At 35.6% G+C, this 20,616-nt stretch overlaps 1 protein-coding gene across 3 annotated transcripts in view; it reads right to left on the bottom strand.

Moving 5' to 3' along the window:
- Window positions 1-20,616, bottom strand: part of LOC150105700 (neuronal membrane glycoprotein M6-b-like) — a 126,125-nt gene that overhangs the window by 11,361 nt on the left and 94,148 nt on the right. For all 3 annotated transcript variants that reach the window (XR_016548453.1, XM_090394304.1, XM_090394305.1), the window contains exon 6: window positions 16,993-17,058. Coding sequence is in view for 2 of the 3 variants with exons in the window: in XM_090394304.1 (XP_090250430.1) it covers window positions 16,993-17,058 (66 nt within the window). In the remaining variant the exon portion in view is untranslated. The remainder of the gene's footprint in view (window positions 1-16,992; window positions 17,059-20,616) is intronic.

The raw sequence follows: 20,616 nt of genomic DNA, 5'->3' as shown, positions 1-20,616 counted from the left end.
TGATCAAGGTCAATATCCACAAGATGTTTTAAAGTTTCAAAAGCTATAAATGATTTAAATTTTGATCTAGTGATAACTTTTTGCTTCTCTCTTATGATTGGCACTTGTTATTTCACTCTTCTTATCATCCATATTGAAAGATATTTTATAAAATATTTTTATAAGGCAGTAAACAATTAGTCAACACACACTTATATAATGATTGGCCTGAACCAAAATGCCATGATCACTGTACATACTTTCACTCTTTTGCCATGGTAACCAAAGCCGAGACCATTTACTTAATTATGTGCATCACTTGAAATCATAAAGTTAAATGAATTGCATTATCACTTTATCAAATGTGTTTATTTGAAAACATGTTATTAGAAACTGTGTAAAGTAAGGGATTCCTGTATATGATTATACAGATACCCAAGTGTAAAGATTTCAAAATCTTCTATTTTCACACGCTTCGATACACTGTTTGTCCACCTTTTGTCATGATTACAGATTGCTACATGACTGCTAGTCTTTTGGGTACTCTTGCCAATTACAATTGATAAACACTGATATTTCAATCCATTCCAACCATCAAATACACTTCTTCCTAAATGTGCTCTACAGATTTAAATTGGAACTCTGTCCAGTCTAACTTTTGTGCAGACATTTTCTCAAATCATATCCCCCACCCTTTGCAGTGTGACATGATTATAACAATGATACTCTTCTGAATCATTTCCACAGAATGGTTACAGCATAGGAAAACAGAACTGTTCAGAATGTCAATATAAATTCAGTAATTATACTAGTCCAAACCAGAGAGAAGCATCCCAACATCATGATGCCACAGCATTTAACAGATAATACTTAATTAGATGATATCAATAACTATAGGCATATCATTTTAAAATCCTTTCTTTTAGGTAGATTTTATGTGTGACAGCAAACCGATATAGGCATATCAGTTTGCTATCACAATTGTACAAGACATTGATATCCATAGGATTACAAGGTTTTTGGATGACACACAGCCATATAAACAAGCAGGATCAGAGCAAGACTCTCTATAACACATCATATATATTCATATATATATAAACCAAGTAATAGAAAAGCAAATGAACATAATCTTCCTGTATATTTAGTGTTCATAGATTTTGAAAAAGGCTTTGATTCTCTATATCAGTCAAAAATAATAAACAGTTCAAAACAGCATGTCACCCCAACAAAGTATATCAGATTATTAAAAATGTATATTAAAACTCTAAAGTCAGTATAAAGCTAGAACATCAGGGAAAGGAATTTGATATTGGGAAAAGAGTAAGGCAATGAGATCCTATATACCACCCAAATTGTTTTCTGCTACATTAGAAGTCTTTAAGAATGTCTAATGGAGAAAACTATGGAATTAGCATCAATGGAAAAAATCTCAATTACTTATGTTTTGCAGATGACGTTGTTTTTGTTTAGCAAAAAATAAAGCAGAAGCTCAGGAAATGCTAAATGACCATGATAGAGAAAGCAGGAAAAAAGTTTTAATATTAATCTAACTAAAATCAAATTGATGACATTCAGATCAAATTAAAACTAAATTTAACAGATAATCCTACTCAAATTGTGGAGGAAAAACAAGATAAAGAAATAAGTAGAAAAATCACACATAAGGAATGTGCCTAAAAAGAAAGATCTTTAAAGCATTATTACAGTGTTTGCAGATGAAAGTGAGACATGGACAACAACATTAAACTAAAATTAAACAGGAAGACAGCTTGTGTATGGTACAAAGAATCTTGGAGAGAAGAATGACCCATATAAAAAGGAATAGAATAAGAAATATCAGAATTAGAGATGACTGAAGTAGAAGATATTATGAAGTGTCGTAAAGCACGTAAATGGAGATGGGTTGACCATATTAGTAGACTGGCAGATGAAAGGTGGACAAAATTAAGCACTGCGTGGATACTAAGAGAAGGAAAGGTTGCCAAAGAACAAGATGGAAGAATGATCTACAAAGTTTGACATGAATGGTGGACATTGGCTAAAGACGGACAAAACTGGAAAGTTAAGGGGGGGGGGAAGAGGTCTATATCCAGCAGTGGATGGAAAGAGGCTAAAGAAGAAAATAAATTATGTAAATAAATTGATATTAAGAGCAATATTACACTCTGGTAAATGGCACACTCTGAATCTGATTTGGAGACAGACAGTGTATCATATTTTTTCACCTTCAGACCACTACTTTCCAAGATAGCCTGGTCAAAAGAATAGCCACTTCAGCTGAACAATCTTTTAGCATCTGTGCTGATATCCTATCAGTCCGTACTGCTGAATTCTTATTCAATTTGTGCAACAGCTCTAATACTCCCTCTTCATACACCTGAGGTTCTTCATTCAGTGAGAAGGTATGGTGCATTCACCAATGTTGATAACTTTTAGCAAAAAAGGTCACTCATCAGTTGAACAACCCCTTCTGCATCTATCACCATTACACATCATCTACATTCAGAAGAGTTTTTCTTTCATATTTATTCTTTCTTTTATTTGCAGCATATCGATAGAATTCTTGTGGATTGTCTTTAGCTCGGAGAGCCAGTTTCTTTTCATACCCAGACTTAGTTTCTGTACAACAGTTGTGACTATTCTAGTTTGCTGCTTGTAATTTTCATAACGAACATCCTTATGCACACGGTATTCCTTCCACATCTGTTTCTTACGAATCTCTTGCTTAATAAGATTATATGTCCATTTGACTCCTACCCTATTTATTCTTCGAACTCTCGGGCCACATTCAGAAATCGCATCATTTTAGTATTTTTTTAAATGCTTCCCATGCACTGTCAATATTCTTCCCATCCAGCAACTGATACCATTCCACTGAACTCAGTATACTCTTCAGTTGGTCATAATTTCATGCTTTGTAGTTCAGCATGTAACCTTTTATGAATGGAACATTCATAAATTTAGTCACTTCCCAAGCGAATACCACATGATCACCATCACAAACTGGAGGCAGAATAGTTACATCTTTAATTGAAACAACCCTCTGACACTATAATCAAATCTAACACGCTTTGACCTCGAGTTCCTTCTATCAGATGCTGCTTGAAGAAGTTGTCTCACAACAGCTCAATAAATTCAGTTTCATTCTTCTCATGAGATTTTACTGCTTTCCAACCAATACTTGGATAATTAAAGTCACCCATTATGATCACTCTTTTCGCACCCATTATCTTTATTATGAGATGCATTTCTCCATCACTAGTAACCGATCCATCAGGTCTGTAACAACACCCCACTATATAACTGATCTTGTTAGATTCCACCTCACACCAGATGGCTTCAAATTCACTGCCATGCAGAATACTGTTACTAGTACTATTATCATAGGTCTCAACACTAACTGGATTCAAGTCATCTGATATCACTAGCAGCATGCCATCTCCTCTCCTGCCTATCCCTCCTAAAAATACTGTACCCATTAAACTTAATACCAGTTAGTATGTCTGATTCTGATAGCTAGCTCTCATTAATACCTACAATCTGAGGTCTCAACATATTGACCAAGACAACAAACTCTATCCCTTTGTTTCTGATACTCCTAGCATTCATGTACAGACATAATAATCTACCTGCATGTTCTTTTGAATACTCTTGTCTGCATGACATGGTTGGACAACTTGCAGATTTCTGTTCTTCTCTAGTGCCTTATACATTTGCACACGTTTGATGGATCTGAACTGGACAAACAAAGTTTAAATTGTTCTCTCCTCATAATCATTTACATGATAATACCACAATTATATAACATTTTTGTTCTTACACATAGATTCTCACCATTCCTCCCATTATAATTTAGTTTCCCTGACTCTCTGTGTTAGGTCCCATACCAGTTATTAGTTTTTCAAGACTCCTGATACCAAACGAATTCAAGTATAGATTGTCCCCTCCTATACAAATCTAATCTTCTATATAGCCTATATAGCTGCTCCTATATAGCCTATGCATCGAATTGTTTGACATCATAGTCCTTAATTAATTTTTATCATATCGAGGTAACATACTTACTATTTTCACTTTCTCACTCTTGCCTCTTCCAACAATCCTTTCATGTCTTCTTTTATACCGAACTTATCACTAGTTAAGTTGTTAGTACCTATTACAATTACGATCAGCAATTATGACAAGCTGATCAGTTTTGATCAGCTTTCTCTTGGCACCTTGTCATATGCCTTTCCCAGATCTACAAAACTTGAATACAGATAGCCCTTATGATACTCCCATGATTTCTCAACTATCTGTCTTGCCAAATATTCCCAACCTATATTGATACTGAGCAAAGAGCTGGCAGAAAGCTATAAAATGCATCTCCCAAGACGCTATGTGGCTAGCGTGGGAGATTAGGCCACAACCCCTCCACTACAATGCCAAGAAGAAGAAAGAAAGGCCATAAAGCCCATGGCTAGAATGGGCAATCACTGGATGTGACTAAATTCCCCAACTATATGACTACTCTGATCGAAACCATTTATGGAGACCAGAGTATGATGCAGTGGGGAAACTTTCCCAAATAATACGAAATACTGGAATAGCCCAAAGAATTCATAAATAAACAGTAATCAATACAATCCTCTTTTCCTCTATATAGGAGCATTTAATTGTTGAACACTTAAAGAAGAGGAAGACCTTACCATCTTACAGCAAGAACTGAAACATATTAAATGGGACATCAGAGGTTTAAGTGAAGTTCGCAGGCAGGATGAACATTTAATGAAACTAAAAAATGGAGATTACTCATACTATTATGGGGAAACTAAAGGACAATACGAAGTGGGATTTCTAATTAAGAAAGCAATTATACCTTATAGAAGAATTTAATTATACAGATGAAAGAATAATAGAAATTACACTTAAAATAAACTCTAAACTTAAAATCAGGATCATCCAAATATATGCTCCCACCTCATCCCACACTGATGAAGAGATAGAAGCATTTTATGACTCACTGCAGCACACTCTAGAAAAAAGAAATAGCAATCAAAACTTTACTATAGTAACAGGCGATTTTAATGCCAAAGTAGGTCATCCCATTCACCTAATAGATATAATAGGATCATACATATATGGTACAAGCAGCAACTCAGGAATGGCTCTTTACAGAATTCTCTAATCAGTAACAAGCTTTATATTATGAATACATTTTTAAGAAAGCCCTCAAAAGAAAATGGACATGGAGAAGTCCAAACTGAGAAATAAAAAATGAAATAGATTATATACCATGTAATAATAAAGAAATAGTTCAAGATACCTCAGTACTAAATCAAGTAAAAACAGGAAGTGACCACAGACTGGTCAGAGCCAAAATTAAAATAAACCCCAAATTGGAAAGAATAAAATGGCTAAACAACAAAAAATCAAGAAGTTTTGACTTAAAACCTATCAAAAACAAGAAGAAGGATTACGAAGACAAATTCAATCAAAAACTAGACGTAATAAATATATTTGAAGAGGACATAAATAAAATAAGCAAAAACCTAACGGAAGTAATAATCTCAGCAGCCAATGAATTCAAAAGCAACAAACAACAAAAAGACCATCAACTTTCAGAGGAAACCTTACGAATATTAAAAAAGAGGCAAAATATGAAACAAGACAAAAACTTAATTTCTAAAACAGAATATGTAGAACTATGCAAAACAATAAGGAAAAATATGAGAAATGAAATAAGATCTTATAACACTAAAAAAATAAAAGAAACAATTGAAAACAATAAAAATATGAAAATACTAAGAAAACATTTATCACTTGGCAAAAGTTAAATAACTGCAATTAAAGATGAGGATGGAACTACAATAAGGAACCAAGAACAAATACTAAGCAGGCTAGAAGAATTTTATAAAGAACTATAGTGATCCTTCAATAGATAAATCAAATATAAATAACCCTTCTCCATCGCATATGGAATTCATCCCCCCCCCTTCACTTCAGATGAAATAAAACAAGCATTAAAACAAATGAAAAATGTCCTGGTGAAGATCTAATTCACATAGAATTAATTAAACGGAGAGGAAACAATATACTTCACCATGTCACAAACTTACTAAATCTATGCCTAAAAGAGGGGAAGATACCAGAAAATTGGAAAAATGCTGCTCTGATCTGATCCTGTGTCTTCCTCTCTTTGAGAGGGTTGCAGTTGATTACTAGGGAGATAATGACGCAAGGTGGTTTCCCATTGCCTTCCTTGCCGGTTACTCTGATACTGCTATTTAAAAAAGGGGACAAATAAGAAGTAAAGAACTATAGACCAATTAGTATTCTCTCTAATCTGTACAAAATTCTCACAAAAGTAATACAAACAGGTAACATCTCTTCTTGACTCAAATCAATGAGTAGAACAAGTAGGATTACGTAAAGGCTTTAACACAATTGATCATATTCATGCAGTAAAACAAATAACAGAAAAGCAGAAGAAAACCAATTGCCTCTCTGTTGAGCCTTCATTGATTATGAAAAAAGTATTTCATTCCATCAAAACTAACGCAATAATCAAAGCACTCCAGAATCAGGGAGTTCCTGGAGAATATATGGACCTCCTCCAGGCAATATACCTCACTACAACAGCAACAATCCAACTTCACACGAGTAGCAATAATATATCAATTGAAAAAGGTGTCCGACAAGGAGACTCTATCACACAAAATCTTTACAGCAGTCCTTCAAGAAATATTTAATAATATAAACGGGACAAACTTTGGTATAAAAATTAATAACAGAAACTTAACACATACCTAAGATATGCAGATGATATCATAATTTTTGCAAACACTCCAGAAGACCTTAACACGTTCACTGCCACGCTCCTCAGGCATCGTTTGTTCCCACACGCCAAGCGCTTTCACATCTTCAAGGTCACTATGAGTAATCTCGTAGCCGGCTTATCGGACAGAATTTTGCTTCATAAGCAAACTATGAGTAATCTCATATCACCAGCATCTTCAAGGTCACTATGAGTAATCTCGTAGCCGGCTTATCAGACAGAATTTTGTTTCATATGCCAACTACAAATAATCTCGTATCATCCCCACCTATATATTACATGCACTGACTGTGTTTATTGCGTCTAGTCTCTAAAAACCTTCAGTTTCGCCATGACCAGTAAAAGAAACCTTACTGATAAAGAATTAGAAGCTTATGCTAATATGAGCAATGATGAATTTAATGAATTCATCATTGCAAATGGAAGGATAAGAGTGAAGTTCTTTCCATTTCAAATATGCACAAATTTGAAATGGTTGAAGCGAAAAATCGGAATGGTAAAATTCAATTAAAACCAAATATCGTTAGGGACTATAATTTGGGTATGTCAAGCATTGATCTTTCTGATCAAATGCTTTCTTACTATTCCGCCTTACAAAAGACAATTAGATGGCCAAAGAAATTGGCAATACGCATTTTTGATATATACATTCAAAATGCGCATAAATTTTATAATATAATTACTGGAAACACAATGACTGCATTAAAATTTAGAGATCAACTTATCTCAGTTTTTGTTGGAATGGATGAGCTTACAGCATCACAGAATATCAGCAGGATTCGGGATCTTCGTTATTTGGAAATTTTACCACCTACAGAAAAAAAGAATTGCCCGAGAAAGCCATGCTGAGTATGTACACGAAACACGTTATTATTGTCCTGTTTGCCAGGAAAAACCACCATTGTGCGTGAAAAATTGTTTTAAAGTGTATCATTCATAATTTGAATAAATTGATTTTTATTTTATTGATTTCATTTTATTAGTTTTAATTTGGTTTACAAATTATGGGTTAATGCGTGCTTGGCATAGGAGGTCGGTAATCAACATGAGTATATTCGTAGTTGGCTTCTGAGGCACATATATAATATACTATATTTTAGCTGAAATTATTTCCCTTCTACCAAGCCCTCAGACGTGCTCTCCACTTTATTCACAAGTGAAGAGTCCAAATTAAGGTACTTATACTAAGGATTAACTCGTGCTAGGTATAGGAGGTCAGTAATCGACATACGAGTATATTCATAGTTGGCTTGTGAGGCTCATATACCAACTACGAGTATACTCGTAGTTGGCAGTGAACGTGTTAATATAATGATAGAAGACCTATATCATGAAAGCAGAAAAGTCGGTCTAAAGATAAACAGAGAAAAAAAACTAAAATCATGTTTAATCATTTTGCAACACCAAAAAACATAATAATAGAAAACAATTTCTTGGAAACAGTCTCTTCATATACATACTGAGGTCATCTCATTGATCTAAACTGTGGACTCCAAAAGGAAATAAATAGGAGAGTTCAACTTGCCTGGAGTGCATTCAGAAAATTGAAAAGCATTTTTCAAAACAATGATGCCCCACTCTGTTTAAGAAGGAAGACATTTAACCAGTGTATACTTCCAGTCATCTCATATGGTTGTGAAACTTGGTCACTAACAAAAGCACTAGCATATAAATTATATAAGTTTAACTAGTTCTTCCAGACTTCTCAGCAACCCAGACCACAATCTTGTGCAAGTTTCAGTTTCACAGAATGTTCCTCCTCCTGTGACCACACCCATCCTCATATCCTCTGGCACTAAGAGGTACAATGTGGGATGATCACTGGAACTATTACTCGTCTTTCCCATGGCATGACTATTTCTTCCACTCTTTTGATCCAAACACCTGCACTGAGCGAGTTACAGAAGTCATTCACAGTGGCATGAAAGCATTTGTCCTTCATTCCATCCAAAATTCACATCCATTTTCCAAACCCTGATTCAACAGATGTATGAAAGCAGCCAAAGAAAAAAACTCATATTACCGCACGTGACTTGCATCAAGAACCCAAGCATCATACTCAGCCTATGAAGAAACACAATATATGTAAATCAAAACTATCAGTAAATCCAAATCTAACTTCATAAAGGCCAATAAAAGAAAACTCGTCTCTTATCCAAACAGCAGCCGTGCCTTCTGGTCCCTCAAAAAAGCCATGAGATGCAACTTCTGCTCACTTGTACTCCCACCTCTCACCCATCTGGATGGCACTACTGTTACAGCACCCAAAGAAAAAGCCAACCTCCTAGCATCACTCTTTCTTTTAATCCATCATAGAAAACAACAGGCAAATTACCTCCTTCTATGCAACTGAGTATCATATGTCACCTACGGCCTTTCAGCAAAAAGACATAAGAATATCAGACAACCTGAAGACTACAAAGCTGTCTTTGTAGTGTTCAGATCCTGATGGCATACTGTACTCAAACGTTGTGCTCCAGACCTAACACCTGTCCTCTATCATCTCTTCAATCTCTTATACTTAGCTGGCACCTATCCTATCTCATGGAAACTAACATATATCCAATCCATTCCAAAAAAGGGAGACAAAAGCCTACCATCCAACTAGCAACCAATTGCTGTAACCTCAATCTTCTCCAAAATAATGGAGAAAGTTATTGATGATCAACTTCTTCACTACCTAGAAGCTCACCAGTTAATCAGCAACCACCAGTATGGAATCTATCAAGGTCGATCCATGGTTCATATCTAAGCCTACATGGCACATGTCCAGTGTGAGTGATGTCATCTTGACATTTTCAAGACTTTCGATCATGTTTGACATCAAGGCCAACTTGCAAACTACCTTCCTTTGGTCCACCTTCTGTAACTGGATGGCCAACTTCCTCTCTGATCATTCACTGTGTCATGGTGGATGGCACCGTCTCTTCAAGCAGGTGTGCCTCAGGGCTCCATTCTCGTTCTCTCACTTTCTCTCTCTCACATAAATGACCCTCTCAATCACAAAAAATACTATCTATAGCTTTGCCGATGATAGCACTCTTCATTAATCCTACACCTTCGCCAAACCATGTAGTTACTAAACATCAAGATCATCTGCAACCAGTGCCTTAAGCACTGATCTCCATACCATCCTTCAGTGGAGGCAAGGATAACCAAGTGACCTTCAATGCTGCCAAAATGCAGTCCTGCCTTTTCTATCACAAAAGGGATCTCAGCTCACCTTCCCTCATCCCAGTAATACACACAGATTACCAGACAGGATGAACTCTCTCTCTCTTTGGACTGACATTTACCACCAATCTCTCCTGACACAAACACATCACATCAATAGCTTCCTCAAGCTGAAGAAGCTATTGATGTGATGTGTTAGAAGCTCTAAAAAACTAGACATTCTTTTCTGCTCAAGAAGCTATTTTACATTCACCCAGCTGCTAACCCTATACAAATCCCAAATTTGCTCATCCTTAGAACTGTTCACACATTTGGGATGGTGCATAAAATTCTTCATGATGTCCAGAGGAGAGCAATTTGGTTCACAGATGATCCCTCACAGGCTTTTCAACCTCTCTCACAGACACAGTGTTTCACCTGTGGATCTTTTCTACAGATACTTCCATGGTCACTAATCCAGTGAATTGGCAAACATCATCAAATTGGTGATGATGTCAATTTGACATTAGGCCTGTTAAAAACAAGGGCAGCAGCTCTTCAATATCCCTTTACAGTACAACGCCAACTCATCGAACCTGCTTCTCCTTTTCCTCACTTATTCCATCCATCTCTGTCCTCTAGAACAGCTCTCCCCATGATGTGTTTTCCAACAACTTCAACCTACAGCTCTTCAAGAAGATTGTCAATAGGTTTCTTCTTTATCAACCCTTATCTGCACCTAACACACAGCACTGATGTGCTATAGGTTCTACTCAATTATTTCATCTACTTCAGCTGCATTTCCATATTTTGGGTTTTTGATGGCTTTTTCAAGTATGGATAGGCATTCCTGTTGGGTGTTTTCTATTGACATTGCTTGTTTCATTTAGCAATCTTTCAAAGTAGTTACTCCAGGCATCTAGAATACCTTTATCTACAGTTTTCAATGTCACCATTGCTCTGATTCCTTTTACCATACTCTTTCCTCCATCTCTGAGCTTTTTCAATAGCTTCCAAAATATTTTGCCAACTTCCTGATATTTATTTTCTATGTTCTTATCCAAGTCTTCCCATGACTTTTGTTCAGCTAGTCTTACACAGTGCTTCATTTTCTTACATTTTTCTCTGTACTCTCTAAGAGCACAAGCCGACATACTTGCCAGGATCTTTCAAGATGTTTTCTTCTTTTCTTTGACTGCCTCTTTAACTTCCTGAGTCCACCATGGAGTTCTGATTTTTCTATCATTGCAGACAACCTCAACACATGCCTCTCTCACTGAATCCAACAATGTTTTCTTCAGGATTTGCCAATGAATCTCTAAAGCTTGGTTCTTGTTTTCAAAATCTCTCATTTTTTTCTTGATTATTTGTATGCTTGGGTCTAAGATCACCTCTGAAAGCTGTTCACAACTCTAATTCATTTTAAAATTTTCTCACACACTCTTCTTTTCAATATGATATTCAATTTTAGCCTTCTCAAAACTAAATGGTGAGCACTTTAAATTTCAAATTCTGTGTATATGTTGTGTCATGAACTAGTGGGAAAACACACTATCAATAATAACATAGCCGATAAGACTTTTCTTATTTCTTGTATCTTCTCTCCATCATCATAATTGCTGAACATCTTTATGTTGGAACATAGTGTGTGTGTTAATAATGAGTCCATGTGCTGAACAGAAATCCAGCAGACACTTACCATTATTATTAGATTTGTTCTTTTCTCTAAATTTTCAAGACATTTCTATGCATGTGTGGCAATAATTTCCTAATCTGCTGTATAGATCTTCAATGAGGATAACTTTTCCTCCTCCCCCCATAGCTGCCACCTCTAATGCCTTGGAAAATTCTTTCACTTCTTCTTTAGTAGAACCATTTGTAGGATCATAAAAGGTTTGCCTGCCATTCAAGAAGATTACCATTGTATTTAGTGTTGAATACTAGCCACTCCTTCCTTTCTCTGATCATTATTCCCTGAATATAGCATCTTGTATTGTTACTTACAAAGATCTTGTCTGTTTTTGTCTTCTTCATTTTGGTAACACTGTTATGCCTATCTGGAACTTATCCAATTCTTCTGCTAGTTCCATTTCCTTTCCACTGATATTTCTTATGATGATGATGGTGCCAATCTTGAACTCTACTGATATGCAGCTGGGATTTGTTCTAGTAGCTGACTTTTCACTGTTCACCCTGGTTCCTTGAAAAAAGCAACAGGGACCTTGTTTATTTGGTGACACCCCCAGCCAGCATGAAATACTCATCATTTTGTATTATACTTTAAGCCAATAAGAATTGATCAATTAAAATCAAATTGCCAGCTCATCCTTGCTCATTCAATATCAAGATAGATATTTACTAACAGGGTATACCACAAAGGGGTGCTTAAGAGTCAAAGCTGTATAACTAGGAGGAGACCTCCACATAGCCTTTAAAGGAATGTGGAGAACCGACCAGAGCTTCTGACCTAATGTCCAATCCTCACCTTCTCGTGGTGCACCCTGTTGGGTATCTACTTGGATACCGAACGAACGAGGATGGCCTGGCAATTTGGGATTTACCCACCGAATTGTATTCTTATTGGTTAAACCAAAATAAAAAATGATGGTATGACATAACAAAATTTCATGCCGGCTGGGGCATTACCCAGTTAAACAAGGCCCCCCCGTTGTATTCGCCAGGGAACCAGGGCGAACAGTGAAAAGTCAGCTACTTGAACAAATCTGAAAGCACACACCCCCAACTCAACATCACCAGAGTTAAAGATCAGTACTATCAACATAAGAAGACTGAATGGCAAAGATATGGAGCTAGCGGAGGAATTAGATAAGTACCAGATCGACATAATAGGGGTGACTGAAACAAAAAAGACAAAAACTAGTAAGATCTTTCGGAACAATAAATACAAAATGTTATATTCAGGAAATGACAATCAAGGAAAGGAAGGAGTAGCCATAGTATTCAACACAAAATACGAGGCTAATCTTCTTGAATGGCAGGCAGTCTCAAGTAGAGTGATGTGGGCAAATATCAGAATGGGGAATTGGACAATGAGACCTACCTATGGTCCACAGAAGGTTCTACGAAGTGGAGAAATTTTTTGATGCTTTAGAAAAAAAAACTGACACAATGAAAAAGGAAAAGTTGGTCCTTGTTGGGGATCTAAATAGCAGAGTAGGAAATGATTGTCAGACATACAAAAATATTTTGGAAAAATTTGGAGAAAGAAGCAAAGCCAATAATAATGGCAAATACCTGTTGGATTTCTGCATAGGACATGGACTGGTTATTACTAACACCATGTTCCAACATAAAAATGTGCACAAATTCACATGGAGAGAAGAGGCAAGGAATAAGAAAAGTCTCATTGACTATGTTATTGTTGATAGTGATGTTTTCTCCCTGGTGAAGGACACCAGAGTGTACTGAGGATTTGAAATCGGAAGCAATCACTATTTAGTCTTGAGCAGGATAAAATTGAATTTCGTATTGAAAAGAATAACATGTAAGCAAGTTTTAAAGCGAATAAAAGTTGAGCAGCTCTCAGATGTGAACTGTAGACTAAAATACACAAAGATTATTGAAGAAAAAATGAAAGAGTTTTGAGAACAGGAACCAAACCTTGGAGATTCAGTGGCAAGCCTTGAAGAAAACCCTGATTGATTCAGCCAGAGAGGCATGTGGTGAGGTTGTCTGCAAGGATAGAAAAATCAGAACTCCATGGTGGACACAGGAAGTTAAAAAGGCAGTGAAGGAAAAGAAAAAAGCATATCAAAAGTTCCTGGCAAATAAGTCAGCTTGTGCTCTTAGAGAATACAGAGACAAATGTAAGAAAGCTAAACACTGTGTAAAACTAGCTAAACAAAAGTCATGAGAGGACTTTGGCAAGAACATAGAAAATAAATATCAAGAAGGTGGCAAAATATTCTGGAGGTTGTTGAAGAAGCTTAGGAATGGGGGGGAAAGAGTGCTGTAAAAGGAGTTAGAGATGATAAAGATGACATGAAAATGGGAGAAAAAGATATCCTTGAAGTATGGAGTAATTACTTTGAAAAAAACTGCTAAATGAAACAAGCAGTGATGACAGCACAGTGGTAAAACACACTGACCAGGCATGCAGTCAGGATTACATATCCATACTTGAAGTAGAAAAAGCCATCAAAGGCTTGAAATGTGGAAAGGCAGCAGGAGAATATGATAATGATATTCGACCAGAAATGCTGAAGTATGGTGGTATAAGAATCTTATAGTGGCTGCACTGCATAATTCAGAAAGCCTGGACAGAGGGACAAATTCCCGATGATTGGAGTAGAGCTGTAATAGTACCCATTTAAGAAAAGGGAAATAAAACTAAATGTGAGAATTACAGAGGTATTTCCCTACTGAATGTTCCTGGCAAGATCTATGTAAGCATACTTGAGAAACGGTTGAGAAGAATTGTGGAAGAAAAACGTGGTGAAGAACAAGCTGGATTCAGGCCAAATAGAGGCTGTCAGGATCAAATCTTCACTTTACGACAAATAGTTGAGAAAGCATGGGAATATGATCTGTATTTAAGTTTTGTCGATCTGGAAACAGCATATGACAAGGTGCCAAGAGAAAAGCTATTCAATACGCTACAGTTATATGGTGTCAATGGGGCATTATATCAAGCAATACTTAGCCTGTATTTGAGTTGTAAGTCGGCAGTTAGAATTGAAGGAAGTACAGGAAGATGGTTTAATGTTAAATCTGCTGCGAGACAAGGATGTACATTATCCCCTCTGTTATTCATTATTTATACGGATCACATTATGAAGGAAAATGGTATTAAACACGATATCAGAATTGGAGATGTTAATGTCAGCTCTTTGATTTATGCAGATGATGTTATACTTCTAAATAAATCCGCTACAAGTTTGCAAGAGTACCCGACTAAATTGAATAATTCTTGTAATAGATATGGTATGAAGGTCAGCAATAAAAAGACAAAGACAATGAAAATAGGTAGAATTGTTGAAAATGTCAATTGTGTTGTGAACGAGGAACCTGTGGAACAAGTAAAACATTTCACCTACTTAGGCACGATTTTTACTGAAGATGGTAAATTAAATATGGAAATAGACAACAGAATCAACAAAGCTGGTATGGTAGGAAGTCAATTAATAAATTCATGTGGAATAAGAGAGAAATCAGTCGGAACACTAAATTAGCATACAAGACAGTGTTCAAACCAGTTTTAACTTACGGATCTGAGAGCTGGGTCAGAAGTAAAACACTTGACCAAAGACTAGAGACCGCAGATATGAGAGTCCTGAGAAAGATTACAGGTGTGAATAGATGGCATCAATGGCAATATATTAAAAACGAGGATATTAGGAAAGAACTTGACATTGTCGGCATGGTCACTTAAACAGAATGGGTGAGGGAAAGATTAGAAAAACAAGTGTTCTCTGCCAGGTTGGCAGGAAAACGACCCAGAGAAAGACCAAGATATAGGTGGATTGATACGGTACAATGTGCCTTAGACGATAGAAATATAAGATCTGATAATGATAATACTGGCGTCTTGACAAGTAACAGACTGATTTGGAGGAAAATTGTAGATAGGAAGTTAGTAATGACGTAAATTTTTCATGTAGTACTATCATATCCTGTACACTCCTTGAGGATACATGTCAGGAATTTGATGATGATGATAAAATAATTGTTCTCATTAACAATTTTTTTTTCCTAGTTAAGCACAAGGTCCTTAATGGACAAAATCTTTTTTGAAATATGGTTTTAAATCGAATAACGCTTCAGAACCATAGTTAAAAATAAATAAATAAATAAGTTGAGAGTTTATTTTTCACTTGGTTAGACTATAATAAGTTTAGTTTAATCCTTTATCCAAGTGTGAGCAAACAAAGTTTGCGCCTGAAAGTCTATTATAGTCTAACCAAGTGAAAAATAAACTCTCAACATCTTTCTGTGAATCCGGAGTAATTTAATAATAAGGTTGCACACCCTTTGGCATCTCCTATAGGTTAGGATAACCTCTCATTGCTTCTGCCTTTGTATCTCCACTACTGGGCCTGGCTCCCACTGACGAGACCTCAATAAAGGTTGAAACCGGTATGGATAGTGGTCTTTGCCTTAATGCATAGTATTACACATATCCGCAAGGAGATGTGCTTTGCATTATGGGAGATACTGAGATAGGAGTAATGAGAGCTTTCTCCACCTTTGCAACGAGTTGCCTGGTGTTGCACTACCTTACCCCAGTCCTGAAGATACTTTCAGGCACAAACTTTGTTTGCTCACACTTGGATAAAGGATTAAACTAAACTTATTATAAATAAATAAGTATCATTATTTGATAACTTGGAAATTATCTCGAGTCTTTTATGCACTTTTAGTACAAAATAGATAATTTCTGGATGAGTACAAGTGCATGTTATTTATTTATTTGTGTGTGTGTGTGTATGTGTATGTATAAAAATATCTATCTCATATTGGAGAGAGCACGGTTCTATTAATAAGAATACATAATGCATATGGAAAAATGAAATGATTGAAGGGGAGGAAAAAGAAGAAAAATATGACTGAATTTTACTATTGTTTCAATTGTAAAATATTAGTTCTCTTAAAATTAATATTGAATCAACAGTTAAATTTAGTTTAACTGTTGATTAAAGTTGTTTAACTGTCAACAGTTAAATTACATTTCATTTGTGAAACTGTGAAATACAAGTTAGATATAATATTAACTGCTAAGTGATTAAGATCACAGGGACTTAATATTATTCCTAACGCTGAGCTATATTAAAAAATTCAGCTGTTCCTTTTGGAGTGCTTGAATATACACACAGGAACATGTTGCTTTTAATGGCACACAGTTTGACAGTTAATCATTTCTAAGGTCATGACAAACAAACCTGCTAAATCGAAAGATGAATTTTCAGTTTCAATAGTATCATTCTTTGTTCAGAAAGATCCGAATAAAAAAATAACAGAAATGATAAAAGTTGTGAGTGAAATAATCAAAACATAAATGAAATTTATAAATTTAAACATACCAGGCTTATCACAACCAGAAAACTTGCTGCAAGTGAAAGAAGAAACATCATTTCAGCATCTTCAACCTTTAAAGAAACAGAAATCTGTGCAAATCTATACAAAATTATATACATTAAAATTTGATGCAGAAATATTTATTTCAATATTTTAAATGACATGCAGATTGTTCCACAAAAACATATTTTCTCTTTTACATTTATATTCTAATCAAAAAATGTAATCAACCTCTCACTATAGCATAATACCTTGATAGCAAATACACTCACCAGAGCAGAATACTATGAAAATCCCTGCCAAAGACCTCTAACATCAATGAGGCAGATACTTTAGCACACCTCAAATATATACAAAATATTTCTTTTGGCTCCTATAAGTTTGATATAACAAGAGTTCGCTGTATCCCTAAATTTATAAAAGTTCTATATTTACTTTATGCCTGAAGAAAAATGATGTACCAACAACATGGAAGAAGGCTACCCTAATTCTGATACATAAAAAAGGTGAGATAGAAGACTTGACGAACTACCGACCTATCAGTCTACTATCAGTGGTTTACGAAGTGTCTTAGTTCATAGGATTTGTGCAACTCTAGACCTAGCACAACCAAAAGAACAGGCAGGCTTTCGAAGGAGCTTTAATACAATGGACAATATTCGAGTTGTACAGCAGATTATTGAACGGAGTAATGAATATCAATTACCACTATGTCTTGGTTTTATTGACTATGAGAAAGCCTTTGATTCACTTAAAACTTGTGCAATTTGCAGATGACATAGTTATCTTTACTTCAACTTCACATGAATTACAGACTTGTATCCATGAATTGCTAGCAAAACAGCTGGCCTAAAGATAAACCTAAAGAAGACCCAGGTTACGTTCAATAGCTATGTCCAACCAGAAATAATAAAAATCAATAATGAGGAAATTAAACAAGTAAATCATTACATATACTTAGGACAACAGATATCAATGGAACAAAATATCATGGACAAAATTAAAAGGCTCAACGATGCTTGGGTGGAAAGCATTTGGAAAATTACATTCGATATTCAAAAACCAACTACCATTATGCCTGAAGAGAAAAGTTTTTAACCAATGTATTCTTCCTATACTGACATATGACTGTGAAACATGGACACTGAACACAAAGGAAATTCAAAAACTAAGAACAATACAATTTAGTATGGAAAGAAGTAGGCTTGGTATCACAAGATTGGATCACAAAAGAAATGCATGGATAAGAAATCAAACCAAAGTCACTGACATCATAGGAAGAGTGAAACATCTGAAGTGGCAATGGGCCGGGCATATTGCTCGAAGACAAGATCAACGATGGACAAAAGAAGTATTGGATTGGATTCCGCGAGAGGAAAAATGACCATGATGCCGGCCTAAATCACGGTGGATCGATGATATCATCAGATTTGCAGGAGAGACACGGAAAAGGAGAGCCATGGACAGACAGTTTTGGAGTAATCAATGGCTGATAATGATGCTGCTCTTCTATAATATTCTGGAAATACATAAAAGGGTAGAGGAAGGAGTAGAGAATGAAGATCAATAACAAATAGGTTTCTCTTTGCCCACAATATACACTTCTACTACATGTTTTGCCCAGATTTCCTAAAAATGGGACCTAATAAAATCCTTATTTATCCATATAACAAGAGATGCTTTAACTTCAAGCACCATATTTAAGATTAAGGGAGTATAGGAATCAGGATGTGCCAAACAAACAAAAAAAGTAACACTGTTAGAAGTGAAAGTTGTTCTGAGAATAAATCAGCTCTTTGAATATACATGCTCACAATTTCAACTAAATTCGAGTAATATCAGTTTAACTTCTTAATCTTATGACAACTGCTATCATTTGTATTTATTTATTACTGTACATGGGCAAGTGGCTAAGGAGAAAGAAGGAATTTATAACATGCCTTTGGAAAATTTGGGGGTTGTAATCATTGGGGAAAATGATATGGAGAAGAATATTCCAAAGAACAGTGACAAATGAAATCAAGAAAGACAATGAGAAGTAGGTTCGATATGTTTCTAGTTGAACTGTGGTTAACCAGTGGCTGTTTGTGTTCACACATATCTAGAGAACAATAAATGTAGCAAATTCAATGGATCAGCATCCATGAAAATGCCTGAGAAATGCATAATGCAGAAACAGGGCATCTATAAGAAAGTGATTGAAAAATCTGTGAGAGAGAGAGCGAGGTCACCTATTATGTAGACTGTCCTCTTATGTACACAATCAAACATGAGAACAATATTCTAAAGTTCATCAGATTTGGGATTTATAAGTGTTACGAGTTGAGGAGAGGAAGTAGTGTCTTGTACAAAAAAAAAATAGAAAAAAAAAAAGAGAACTGAGTGTTTTGGAGGCTGAGGAGACTATCGATGTAATATGTTTATGCCAGAATAAGCTAGATATAAAATTCAACCCAAGAAAAGAAAACTGATACTGACATGACAGGAGATTCGAACATTATCAAAAGTAAAAAGAAGGAAATTCTGTCTTATTACCCAAAAGAAAGATTCCACTTTCTTTTGGATAATAAGATGTAACTGTGTTTTGATATTGAAATTCACTAGATTATTTTCACCCCACTTGAGAATGTTGAGGAGACCAGTGTTTAGGACAATGGTAATAGATCTTAAAGCCTGAATCATTTAAGTAACACGAGTTTTCTCAAATGAAGAACAGGGAGAATGGAGAGAACTGTCATCAGTATTCTACATTCATACATTGACCTTGAATCCTAAGGATAGGATTTGGATGTAATATGTTTATGCTAGAATAAGCTAGATGTGAAAGTCAGCAGAAGAGGAGAAACCGATCTTGGATGAAAATCAGAACACATTATCAAAAGTAAGAGAGAGAGAGAGAAAAGGATCATTTTTAAAGGGAATAAGACATAGCTGCATGAGTAGCACTGAAATTCACTAAGTTGTTTTCATCCTACTTAAAAATAGTGAGGAGATTAGTGTTTAAGATATTATCATTATTACAAGACACCTCCAAGGCATCTTAAGACTCATAGTTGAAGGGCACTCTACACACAACTTGCTTCTACAGTAGTAAATCCTCATTTATTAATGTACACACAGACATTTACAACACCAGTACCACCACCACATACACATTATGCCATCTGCCGTCCACTAATAGCACGTTTGTCTGTAAATTGTGTATTTTCTGGCCAATCTGCCTATATACAAGGTGAAAAATCCAAGTTGCCTCTCTATGACATTAGCTAGCTAATTCACCTTCAATTGAAAAACTCTATATAAAGATTGCTCTCATTGTGACAAGATGAGCTCAGGTCTTTTCTACCTGATGGGCACCATGTTCTATCATTCTTCCAACTGTGCTAAGGAGAGACACATAGATTCTGGAAGATCATGAAGCTTGAATCATTTGAGTGCTCCAAGGTTTCTCAAATAAAGAAGAGAAAGAATAGAGAGTACCATCCAATTCTTCCTCTACCCATTTGATTATGCCTTGGAAATATAAGTATCACATGAGTTTCTCCAAAGTTTTCTATGTCAGGTGTCCAAAGGTGGTTAAGATTAGCAAGGAGGTCTGCTATAGAAAGAAAGTATTGAAACCCATATTC

This window comes from Typopeltis vanoorti, chromosome 6 (genome assembly GCF_054136105.1).
Source record: "Typopeltis vanoorti isolate ZY-2024b chromosome 6, IOZ_Tvanoo_1.0, whole genome shotgun sequence".
In the NCBI taxonomy this organism is placed as follows: Eukaryota; Metazoa; Arthropoda; class Arachnida; order Uropygi; family Thelyphonidae; genus Typopeltis; species Typopeltis vanoorti.
Note: the sequence above shows the minus strand (reverse complement) of the source record. Positions and strands in the feature narration are given on the sequence as shown.